The 10,615-nt window shown below is 57.6% G+C and overlaps 5 protein-coding genes across 5 annotated transcripts; all 5 read right to left on the bottom strand.

The window, feature by feature from the left end:
• SDRG_09634 (hypothetical protein) lies at positions 1–2,205 on the bottom strand. The gene is made up of 12 exons (XM_008615580.1): positions 2,026–2,205; positions 1,802–1,983; positions 1,576–1,754; positions 1,411–1,527; positions 1,317–1,366; positions 1,084–1,271; positions 919–1,037; positions 725–872; positions 619–684; positions 424–570; positions 236–379; positions 1–193 (listed from the first exon to the last, which is right to left on the bottom strand). Exons 1-12 carry the CDS (start codon positions 2,171–2,173, stop codon positions 68–70), a joined length of 1,614 nt encoding a protein of 537 aa, XP_008613802.1. The 5' UTR covers positions 2,174–2,205; the 3' UTR covers positions 1–67.
• Positions 2,206–2,404: 199 nt separating this feature from the next.
• SDRG_09633 (hypothetical protein) lies at positions 2,405–4,001 on the bottom strand (the record flags this gene model as incomplete). The annotated part of the gene is made up of 9 exons (XM_008615579.1): positions 2,405–2,530; positions 2,573–2,608; positions 2,651–2,764; positions 2,813–2,946; positions 2,993–3,191; positions 3,243–3,427; positions 3,475–3,613; positions 3,653–3,789; positions 3,836–4,001. The coding sequence occupies 9 exons, from the start codon at positions 3,999–4,001 to the stop codon at positions 2,405–2,407; spliced, it is 1,236 nt and encodes a 411-aa protein (XP_008613801.1).
• Positions 4,002–4,320: 319 nt separating this feature from the next.
• Positions 4,321–5,445, bottom strand: SDRG_09632 (hypothetical protein; the record flags this gene model as incomplete). Its single annotated transcript, XM_008615578.1, has 8 exons — positions 4,321–4,348; positions 4,392–4,523; positions 4,572–4,663; positions 4,712–4,778; positions 4,825–5,095; positions 5,138–5,207; positions 5,252–5,308; positions 5,353–5,445. The coding sequence occupies 8 exons, from the start codon at positions 5,443–5,445 to the stop codon at positions 4,321–4,323; spliced, it is 810 nt and encodes a 269-aa protein (XP_008613800.1).
• A 183-nt stretch (positions 5,446–5,628) lies between these two features.
• SDRG_09631 (hypothetical protein) lies at positions 5,629–7,180 on the bottom strand. The gene is made up of 2 exons (XM_008615577.1): positions 6,575–7,180; positions 5,629–6,526 (listed from the first exon to the last, which is right to left on the bottom strand). The coding sequence occupies exons 1-2, from the start codon at positions 7,121–7,123 to the stop codon at positions 5,705–5,707; spliced, it is 1,371 nt and encodes a 456-aa protein (XP_008613799.1). The 5' UTR covers positions 7,124–7,180; the 3' UTR covers positions 5,629–5,704.
• A 375-nt stretch (positions 7,181–7,555) lies between these two features.
• Positions 7,556–9,060, bottom strand: SDRG_09630 (hypothetical protein). The gene has a single exon (XM_008615576.1). The coding sequence runs from the start codon at positions 9,027–9,029 to the stop codon at positions 7,617–7,619; it is 1,413 nt and encodes a 470-aa protein (XP_008613798.1). The 5' UTR covers positions 9,030–9,060; the 3' UTR covers positions 7,556–7,616.
• Between the last annotated feature and the right edge of the window lie 1,555 nt (positions 9,061–10,615).

The following is a 10,615-nucleotide window of genomic DNA, read 5'->3' as shown; positions in this document are numbered from 1 at the left end:
AATAAACGTCAACACACGTACACTGCAACGCTTTTTTCGACTTTCGACAGAGCTCTCATCGTAAATTCTACCACAAGGAGGTCATGGCAACGGCAGCGTCTTGGTTGAGTCGCGACTCGTGCGGATCGTCGTCGTCGTCTGCCATAGGGTTGAGCTGGTGCTGAAGGCGGTTTGCGCTCGTTGTGCGGGGTGCCTGCGCCGCGGTCGTTAGAGCTTTAAAATTCTCAAGACATACCTCTTTTTCGGGCGTTGTGGCGTCGCTGAAGAGGAGGGCATCGGAGGACCGCAGCGACGGCAGCGGGTGGTACATGTACGGGGGTAGCTGCATCGTGTCGAGAAGGTTGGTCAGCGTATTGGCCGAAGTCGATGCCGTTGGAGTCTACCGTCACGGTTAGGGGTCGTCGACCAGATCATTGTGTCGACTTCTGCCGGGTTCAGAATCGAAATGGCCGTTGAATACTGCACGAGCGCCGGGTGGATGACGTTTTGGAACGCTGGGAACGGCGCTGCTGCCAGTTGCGATGCAGGGGCCGCGTTGGTGCGTGGAAAGAGCAGTCCTCCCGACGGCGTCTTTTCAGCCATGTCAGACGCAACGAGACTACGAGATTGGTCGCATACCATTGGCAGTACCGCCGGATGGTCATCGCACTGACCGCCGTTGATCGCCCAGTTGGTACACGCGGCCTGTGGTTTTGCTGAAAAAAGGTAGAGAATTCGAACGTACGTGACTGCACTTTTGGCCACCGCCGTGAGCCTTGCAAAAACCACCGCCCCGCTGAGTCTTGTGACACTCGGCCGCTTTGCACTGCTGGCCGCCGCCATGGTTGATACAGAAACCCCGGCTCTTGGCCTGCCTCGTGCACTCGGGGGCGCTAAGCACATAATCATGTGGCAAATTGAGACTGTCCGGCGTTGTACCTGCAAGGTTTGACACCACCATGGGCCTTGCAAAGACCTTTGGTCTGAACAGCTTTTTCGCACTGTGGGACCTTGCACCGGGCCTTGCCACCATGTGCACAGCAGAGCCCAAACCGCGTCTGGGCCAACGTCGTCAATCTGCATCCAGGCACAGAAGCGACCCACCTGTTTCTTTGTGCAGCCCTCAACGGAGCAGTTGACGCCCCCGCCGTGCGCAAGGCAAAAACCGCCTCCTTGGTTGAACTTCAGGCAGCCCTTGACCGAACAGCGCTTGCCTGCGCCGCCGCCATGCGTTTTGCAGAAGCCGCCGTTCAGGACCCACTCGCTGCACTCTGTAAATTGGCACTTTTTGCCTAGGCTGCAAATGCCGAACACCGAATGCACGAGCATGGGGGTACCGCCACCGTGGGCTTTGCAAAAGCCGCCGCCGCGGTTCACCTTGTTGCACCTACATAGGGTCAATGACGTCGTTTGCAGCAGTGTTGAAACTACCCGGGCGACCGGCAGCGTGTGCCACCGCCGTGAGCGATGCAAAACCCACCCCCTTTGTCCTTCTTCGTGCAGCCTTCGGCCTTACACGTGTAGCCGCCACCGTGCGTCTTGCAGAAGCTACTTGCGACGTGAGGCTGCTGCACACGTGGTGGTGGTTTGGCACACCCTTTGCCGAGATCCAAGCGCGGGCAGCCCTCGTGCTTGCACATGGGTTTGGTGGTGTGCTCGTAGCACAACCCTTGGCGATATTGCTTCTTCGGACAGTTGTCCTGTTTGCAGAGCCGGCCACCACCATGACCAAGGCAGAAGCCTTTGCCGGCGTCGTACTTGGTGCAACCTTCCGTCTATACATCGTACGTCGTAAGTGCTTTCGAAATGAGCCTCAGGAAACCTGGCACTTGCGCCCACCGCCATGCTTGCAGCAGACTCGCGCTTTGCCGACGGCAGCGTTCGTGCAGTCGGGCAGCATGCACTTTTTCGTTCCCCCATGTTTTTTACACGTGCGCGTATCGAACTGTGGGCACGTGGCGACGGTGCAAAGCCGGCCACCGCCATGGGCGATGCACATGCCACCTTGTCCGACCGTGAGCTCCCATCTCGACGGGCGAATTGTACCTGCTTGGGCATACTTGGAACAGCCACCCTCGAAGCGGCATTGGTTGGTCTTTCGGAGGCCATGGAGGGATGGAGGCGGCGTCTCGGTTGTCGGGAGGTAGTAGCTGAGCTGGCCTTTCCCGGCGTCGTCAAAGAAGCTCGTCGCCATGCTGCGCTTTATGGTGCTGCAACGGAATGCCGTACTTCGAAGCGAAATTAGACACTTTGGATTGGTCTCTTCTGGAATGTTTGCACCAATCCGATCAAAAGCGAAGTTCGAAGCCACAGTGTCCGAAGGCTCCGTTGGCCATCGTCCGACTGACCCAGAGGCAATATGATCCTGCAACTCGAAAGGATCAGACTTTGATTAAATGCACTGACTTGACTGATCTTGAGATAACTACTGCAACGACTCCAGAATCGCAGTCAGGTCCTCGTCCGAGTACAGCGAGCAACCCAGGCGATGGTGCACGATGCCCAGAAAGATTCGTGCCGCGATTGGAAGCACCCCGTCGTTGAAGTCGAACTACAGTGCTGTGTGAGTCTCATATATATGCTCCATGTGCACCGTATCGCTGTGCAGGTTGCGGTTCTGGGCAATCGCCTACAGTGCGCGTGTGAGTTCATGCCTCATTGAGGGGGCCACCTCGTCCTTTGTCCCAAGGAAGAAGAAGGCACCGGGACGTGCTTGCAGGTAGTAGGAAAAGTCTTCGGACGCAGGGTTAGGTAGCCCCGCAGCAGTGACGTTCTCGACACCCAGCTACGTGCACATCGTCAATGCACATGCATGTATCGCTGTGGTGTGTACCGCAGCTTGAGCAACATCACGAACAACGTTGGCCTCGTCTGTCGTGTTGAACGTAACGGGGTAGCCTTGCCGGAAGCTCAGCTCGCCCTTCACATTGTGCGCCGCGGCCGTGTGCTCGACGATCGCGTGCATGCCTAGCGTTGTACAAGAGCTTGGTACTTGTCGCCAGAGGTGACGAACGCGCTTGGAGGATGTCGAAGACCGCGGGCGAAAAGTCACGGCACGTCCCGGAGAGCACGACAGACGACGGGATGACGTTGTCGGCCTCGCCACCGTGCACCTGCGTGATCGAGAGGATCGCACTCTCCTGCGCCGGAACGCTGCGGCTGACAACCGACTGCATGGCGACAATGATATGACCCGCGGCAACGATTGGGTCCTATATAGGTAGCATCAAAACGCTGCTCGTCAAGTGGAGGGAGCGGCGGACGGTGGTTTGGTGGGGGGCTGAGCCGTGCCCGCCCGGCCCCGAGAGTCGGATTGTGAAGCGGCTCGAGTGCGACATCATCGGACCCGGCTGCACGAGGAGCAAGCCAAAGCGCGCAGGCATGTTATGGTACCCGTACACCTCGTCGACGCCATCGAGACAGCCGTCCTTGATCATTTCGACAGCACCTTGTGACGCGTCATCATGCCATTGAAGTAGAGAGAGGGCAAAGTACCAAAGTGACCTTCTTCGGCAGGCTGAAAGAGAAGACGAACACGGGTGTTGGGTGGCAGCAAGTGGCGCTGGCGGCTCACCAAGACGGCAAAGCCTAGAAGCGACGCCATGTGTCCATCGTGCCCACACATGTGCGCAGCCTAAGAGACATTAAGCATTGCCATAGAATGACGGCGTACGTGCGGCTGCGCCGAGTGATATTCGAGGTGCGGGTTGTTCTCTTGCATCGGTAGCGCGTCCATGTCGGCGCGGAAGGCCACGCACTTGCGCGACGACCCGCTTTCGTTCGCGGGACCGTCGATGTCCACAATTAGGCCTGAAAAAGGCCTCGTCGAGCAGTCGTATCTGGCGTCGTTGTGTACCAGTGTTGGCGCAGGAGCGAATGGTCTCGGCCGGGATCTTGGCCTCGTTGGTGAGGTACGCGCGGATAGTTTCTTGGGTCTTGAACTCCTTGAAGCTCACCTCTGGCTGCGCATGCAGCGCGCGACGGACCTCGACGAGGCTGCGGAAATAGCTGGCGAAGTCCATGGGTCGTCGTCGGGCGAAAAGAAAGTGCAGCCGCCAGCGCAATCAATCTTTCTCTCAAAACGCTAGGTACCATGTGGCAAGAAAAGAATACCCCACTTGAAGCTCGGTACAAGAGGTCGTGCGTGCATCGAGGCAGCCAGCGCCCAAGCCATTGGTGGAGTGGTGGCACGAGACTCTCGAGAAAAAGCCACCGAAGCGTGAGGACTCGTTTGGCCAAAAATCTCCTGCGGGGCATCACAAGGTCGGTAGATATCCCTGAAACGCGATTGCCAGGGTACAAACAAATTGGTTGATCGTCGGATGTACGCTAGTCTTCGGATTACTCGTCTTCGTACGCCCACGGGTTCCTACGAATTGATAAGGTGCGAGGTAGGTCGGAGAACGACGAACTCGTGCAAGAAATCTTCAATGGCGTGGCGCAGACCGACGTTCGGCCGCAATTGCGCCCGCGTGAGCTTCTCTCGCGTAAGCGGGTCGATCGCTTGCACGTCCAGATGCTGTTCAATCCACTTGCGCTCGTACCTACAACAGACACCCATCGAACAAACGGCGACGCGCAGGGCGTCGTACGACACTCCGTTCGGCGTTGAGACGGGGTCGAGCATGATGTCCATGCCAATCGGGCACAAAAAGTACTCTGGGATTTTGCGCTGATGGGGCGCCTAGTCGCACTAGCATCACGCTTCTTCTTCGAGATCACGCCTGTGTACATGCGGCGACGTCTCGAGCAGCTCCATCATGTGCGCAAGAACAAGGTCGTGCTCTTCGTGGATCACCCTAGGCAGACGTCAGGTCCCCTAACTCGGAGCGTGCAAACGCGTACGCGTGGTCATCGCCCGTGCGAAGGCAGCTTTGACGGGAGCTGTCGAGCATTCCCGCGACGAGGGACTTGACACGACCATGGCGCTGCCCCCGAACGCGCTGCACCTCGTTCCACTTGAGTTTTTTTGCCCGGCGTAGCTGCTGGAGCACGTCCTCGACAAAGGTCGCTGGCGTCGCCGAGCCCTGGGCCTTCTCGATCGACATCTCAAAGGCTTGGATGCCTCGGCTATACTCAGCCGCGCCGACGCACGCCTTTCCGAGCAAGTAGTAGGCTACAAAGCACTGCAGAGGGCGACGCGAGAGACAGAACAGACCTTTGGCGTTGGCGCTGTCGAGTTGCGTTGCTCGTGTGCAGTCATCTTGAGCTTGAGGATACCGTTCCAACTACGATCATGTTGGCGTGAGAAGTTGACCGTGTGGCCGCCGACCTGGAGGTAGCAGAGCGCGCGGTTCGTGTAGAAGGCGGCCACGGTCGAGCACAGACACTACGAGCACGCTGAGGAGAGGCCACAACGCAGCTGCTAGGTACGATGGCTTCCGTGTAGCAGTCGATGGCAGCTGAGAACTTTTGCTTCTTGTAGCACGCGTTCCCGCGGTCCTTCATCATGACGGCCTGCTCCATCGTGCTGGAAATATATTCTGTTCTTGACACGCGTTCTTAACACCGGCTGTGCTTCCGGATGCGACGAGAGCGGCTCGGCTGACGAATTTGCCACGCCAGGTTTGCGAACACCTCGGAATTCAGGGGGCTATGTAGTCGACCAAGTCCTCTTGCTTGTTAGATCAACTCGACTCGATGAGCCCGTGGCAACAACAGAAATCTTCGACACGGGAATATTATATAAATGCGATTCGTCAAATCTAGGCGCACCATCTCTAACTTACTCTTCGTCCTCGTCGACTTCGATGCCGTAGGCTGCCATCATCTCTTCGCGGTTCGTGGGCGTGTTCTCGGCGAGCTTCTTGTACAAAACCGACTCCTCAAAGTCCTTGCCCGAGCAGAGGCACGACATCTCGTACGCCTTCTCGTAAGCCTCCGTCGCTCCGTTGATGTCACCGGCACCGATGAGCGTCTGCGCGAGGTGGTCGTAGTGCTGCGTCTTGAGGTCGTGCGGGTACGGCACGACGTAGTTGAGGCACTCGAGCACCCGGTTGTAGATTTTGGCGGCCTCCGACTCCGGAAGTTCTTCGTCGTCCATCGAGACCGAACTCAAGGCTTCGATGGCGAGGTAGAAGACGAAATGGTACTTGTGCAACGGCGACGCCGCAATGACGCCGTCCAACTCGTTGAGCGTCTCGACGTCACCAATCTCGTCGACGTCAGCGATCTCGTGCATCTCGACATCAGCGATCTCGTCGGCCGAGAACGTGTAGTTGCACGTCGTGCAGACAAAGGCGCCGTTCGTCGGGTGGACGATACCGGCGCAGTCGGCGGCCTTGCACTTGAAGGCGCGGGCAAAGTCGGGGATCGCGCCCGTGCACGACGCACAAGTGCACTCCATCTTGTCCTCGGCAAGCGTCTCGCGGCGGTCCGAGATCGGGCTGTAAAAGAGATCGAGGATGTCGAGCGTCAAGGTTTCGCCGACCGCAATGGGCTTGATCGCCGTGACCCACATCGACGTGCCAGAGACCGTGATGTTGCAGTTGGGCAAGCACGCGTGCGGAAGCTTCGAGACATAGAGAAAGAGACCACTGCCGTTGATCTACACGTGCTGCATGAGACCCAAAATCGAGTGGCGAGTAGTAAGTACCTCTTCCAGGGCGTGACAGTGCTTGTTGAGGACACCAATGACGTGGGCAACGTTGTCATTCGTCATGCACGAGGGTACGACTGAGGGGAACTGGGCACGAAGATCCACGGCCGCGTCGAGGAAGTTGGCAGACTCATCGGCGTTGACGGAAAGCGCGTAGAGAGGGGCGAGCGCGCCAGCATCCGCCTCGACAAGGTGAAAGCACTTGAAGAGATTCTTGCGAATGTCAACCATGTTGAGCGGCTCCTTCGTCTCGGCAAACTCCATGAGCTTGTCAAAGTTCTCGATGACAGCGGGCGAGACGGCTTCGAGGTCGTCTTCATCGAGCGACTCGGGCTCGTCTTCCTCCTCGACTTCGGCGCAGCCACCGCAGTCGTCGTCTTCGCAATCCTCATCGCAGCAGTTGTCCATGTCCATGTTGCCAAAGCTGGACGACACGAACGCTTCCTCGTGGAAAATGACGGTGCCGGCTTCAAAGGCCGCCGTGGCCACGATGGGCTTGGTGATGTCGTGCGAGATCGACGCGGCGAGGAAGGCAGGTCCAAACATTGGAGTGGCGATTGGAAAGTGACTTCAGCGCCGCTCGCAGTTGGTGGTCAGGGAGCTTATTCACGCGTGCGACACGCCATCGCGCTCTGCCGCGTGTAACACAGCCTGGGAAGTGCCCTTTACCGGTTGCGTGACACGCATTTTCCAAATTTACACTCAAGATTGCCAACGCCCAGGTCGAATCTGTCAGAAATGGTGTCACGCTACTGAGCGTCTGGGACTCGCCAATTGACCAAGCAGCTGCTGTCGCACGACAGAACTTGAAGGACGTCCGAGGAGGAGTTGCAGCCTGGATCGCGAGCCAGCGCCCGCGGATACTTTTTTTGAAGTCGATACATTGGTGGTCCTCGACATCCCGCTGCCACGCGCAATGGACCATGGTCCAACGTAACGGGCTCGAGATGCCTGAGCCTGACCGCGAGTACGAAGCAATTGGGTGGGCAGATCCAACTTTAATGGGCGAAGGTTAAGTTATGAAAAGGTAATGCTGCGCTTATTCTTCATCATCGTCGTCGCCGTCCAAGCCGTACGCGACCATCCATTCTTCGCGCGTCGCCGGCGTGTTCTCGACAAGCTTCTTGTAGAAAACGGACTTTTCGTACTCGGCGCCGGAGCAGAGGCACGACATCTCGTAGGCGCGCTCGTACGCTTCGGTGGCGCCGTTAACATTGCCGTTCGAGATGAGAGCCTGCGCAAGGTTGTCATAGTGCTGCGTCTTCTCTTCATGAGGGTAAGGCACCACGTAGTTGATGCACTCGAGCATGCGGCGGCAAACCACCTCGATTTCATCGTCGTCGTCCTCAGACCACGAAGCTGAAAGGTTCTCGAGTGCCATGTAGCACACGTGGTGGTACTTGTGCAGTGGCGAGGCCGCAATGATGGCGTCGTACTCGGCAAACGTCGATGCGGCTTCCAGTGCGACAATGAGCGGCATGTCGAGCGCTTCGACTTGTTCGGCTTGTTCGTCCGACCACGCAGCATGGCACGCCGTACAGGCGTACTTCTCCGCCGTCGGGTGCACGATGCCATCGCACGCGGTGTCCTTGCACTTGAAGGCGCGAGCAAAGTCCGGAATCGCACCCGTACAGTACCCGCAGGTGCAGTGGATCTCTTCCGTGGCGAGCGCCTCGGCACGATCGTTGGAGGCCGAGTAAAAGACATCCATGAGGTCGACCGTCAACGGCTCACCAATTGCGATGGGCTTGATGGCTGTGGCCCAAATCGTCGTGCCGTCCACGGTCAAGTTGACGTTGGGAAGGCACGAGTGGCTGAGCTTGGAGACGTATTGGAACAAACCGCTACCGTCGATCTCTTCGAGCGCTTGCGAGTGGTTGTGAAGGACGCCGATGAAGTGCGCGACGTCGGCATCGGAGAGGCCACCGGGGATGATCTCCGAGAGGTCTTTGCGGAGGGCGAGAGCCGTGTCGAGGCACGACGTCACGTCGTCAGAGATCACCGAGAGGTTGCTGACGACATCGAGCGTCGACGCGTCGCTAGTAAAGTGATGAAATAGCTTCACGAGGTTCTTGCGAATGTCGACCATGCTGAGCACATCGTGGGTCTCGCAGAACGCCATGTACTTGTCGAAATTGGCTACGACGGCAGGGGACACTGAGTCCAACTCATCCTCGGTGAGCTCTTCCTTGACGTCGTCGTCGTCGTCGACTTCAATGCACCCGCCGCACTCCTCATCGTCACAGTCGGAATCGTGGCCTTCGTCCATGTCCATGTTGCCAAAGCAGGAGGCAACAAGCGCCTTCTCTTGGAATAGCACGGTGCCGGCGGCGATGGCCGACGTAGCGACAATGCCCTTTGCGTCAACAGCCACGGGTGCAGAGGCGAAAGAAGGCGCAGAGAGACACGAGACCATGGTGGTTGCAAATCGGCAAGTTGAAAAGTGAACCATGCATGCCTTTCAGACAGAGGTCGCTCACCAGCTGGTTGGATAAAGGCTGCGCCACGGTACACTTGGTTTTCTATACCGACACCACCAACCAGCTGCGGCGGTGCGCGACAGCCGAGAATCGCGGCCTTCGAGCCATTCAAAATAAGCGGCCGCGGCATGCTCCCACACTCACCGCCGTCTTTTGACAGCAAGAGTGGTCCTGCATGACTGCGCTGCAAAAACGCACGCGGCCGTACATCCATGCGTATTGCACTTGGCGATTCGCAGCATGGCTGCGCTCCACACGTTATGAACTTGCAGCGCAGCTCCATGGCGAGGACGTAGTGTAGCGACAGTCTGTAGCGACGCCAGTAGTATCCCGCAAGACGCCAAGTTCAGCCATAACGCCTTTAGGTCTGGGAGGGTTAAGAGTGCGGCAGACCGGTACCGTTTTGTGCCAAGTGTCGACAATGGGTTGCGGAAAGCCAGAGACCAAGGCAACAATGTAGCCGCTGTGTAGCCCATTGGTCGCAAACGAGGGTCTTTGCATTTTGCGCTCCATCCACAATCGTAGAGTCGTTCCGCACTATATGTAGGTCGCTAATATTATGCTGCAAGCGAAGCGAACTCATGTGTCAGCCCAGCATGATCTGCGGCATGCCCCAAGATCCAAATTATGCGTTGCTCATCGTGATGCATGGAAACGCAAAATGCAACCTGGAAGGCCGCGTGATCATATTTGAGTGGCGTCTTCTAGCGGCCGCATCTTGATGGCCCGTCCTTGTCGAGCTGCACCGCCAAAAAGAGCACGCTACATACATCCTCGGGTGCCCCCAACACCGTGACTGTCATGACAGGGTACAAGCCCGCGGGAATAGTTGTTCGGTTTTAATTACCACCCGAGCCCGCGGTGAGGCCATGGAAGAGATTGCTTGGCGCTATATGGCTTCACGTCCGAGGTGGTGACTCTATGAATCAGCACGCAAGTGCCGTTTCCAAGAAGTGGAAGAGGTTTTCCGCGCAAGGCCGAGCGTTCTAGAGGATCAAGATATGGAAGCACGCACAGGCTACAAGATCCAGGCGCAGAGCAAGCCAGCTCGAGCCATCCACGAATTTGTAGTATCAGTCAAAAGCTAAGCTTCTGCAAGTATTTTGCTGGCATAGTCCAGTGGTGTATGGTATCAACATCGCGTCACTTCGGCGGCGCAAGTAGTGCACTGGCTCCGGGTCTCGACACGTCACAGTCCGGGACATAGCAACTCGCTCCTAGACACAGCCGTCGCCACGACATACGTCAACATGAAAGACCCACACGGCTTCGTGGGCAGACACACCGAATACAGCACGCCTGCGCTGGATGTACCGAGCACTCGACAAAATCGCGCAGCAGCCTTGGCTGTCATCTTTGGTCAGATACGAGCAGCGGTAGCCTACACGCACGTCTGGCGCGAATGAACAACCTTCCCCAAGCTCGACGCAGCCCTGCACACCTTCGCAAGCGAGCTCACCCAGCGGCCCATCACAACAACCAAGCGGCGCCGTTATCTGACGGAGCTTGTCCAGTTCCCGCGTCCACATCTTGAAGCCCTGCGTTGGAAAAAGAAGGT

This window comes from Saprolegnia diclina, assembly GCF_000281045.1.
Source record: "Saprolegnia diclina VS20 unplaced genomic scaffold supercont1.31, whole genome shotgun sequence".
In the NCBI taxonomy this organism is placed as follows: domain Eukaryota; phylum Oomycota; class Saprolegniomycetes; order Saprolegniales; family Saprolegniaceae; genus Saprolegnia; species Saprolegnia diclina.
Note: the sequence above shows the minus strand (reverse complement) of the source record. Positions and strands in the feature narration are given on the sequence as shown.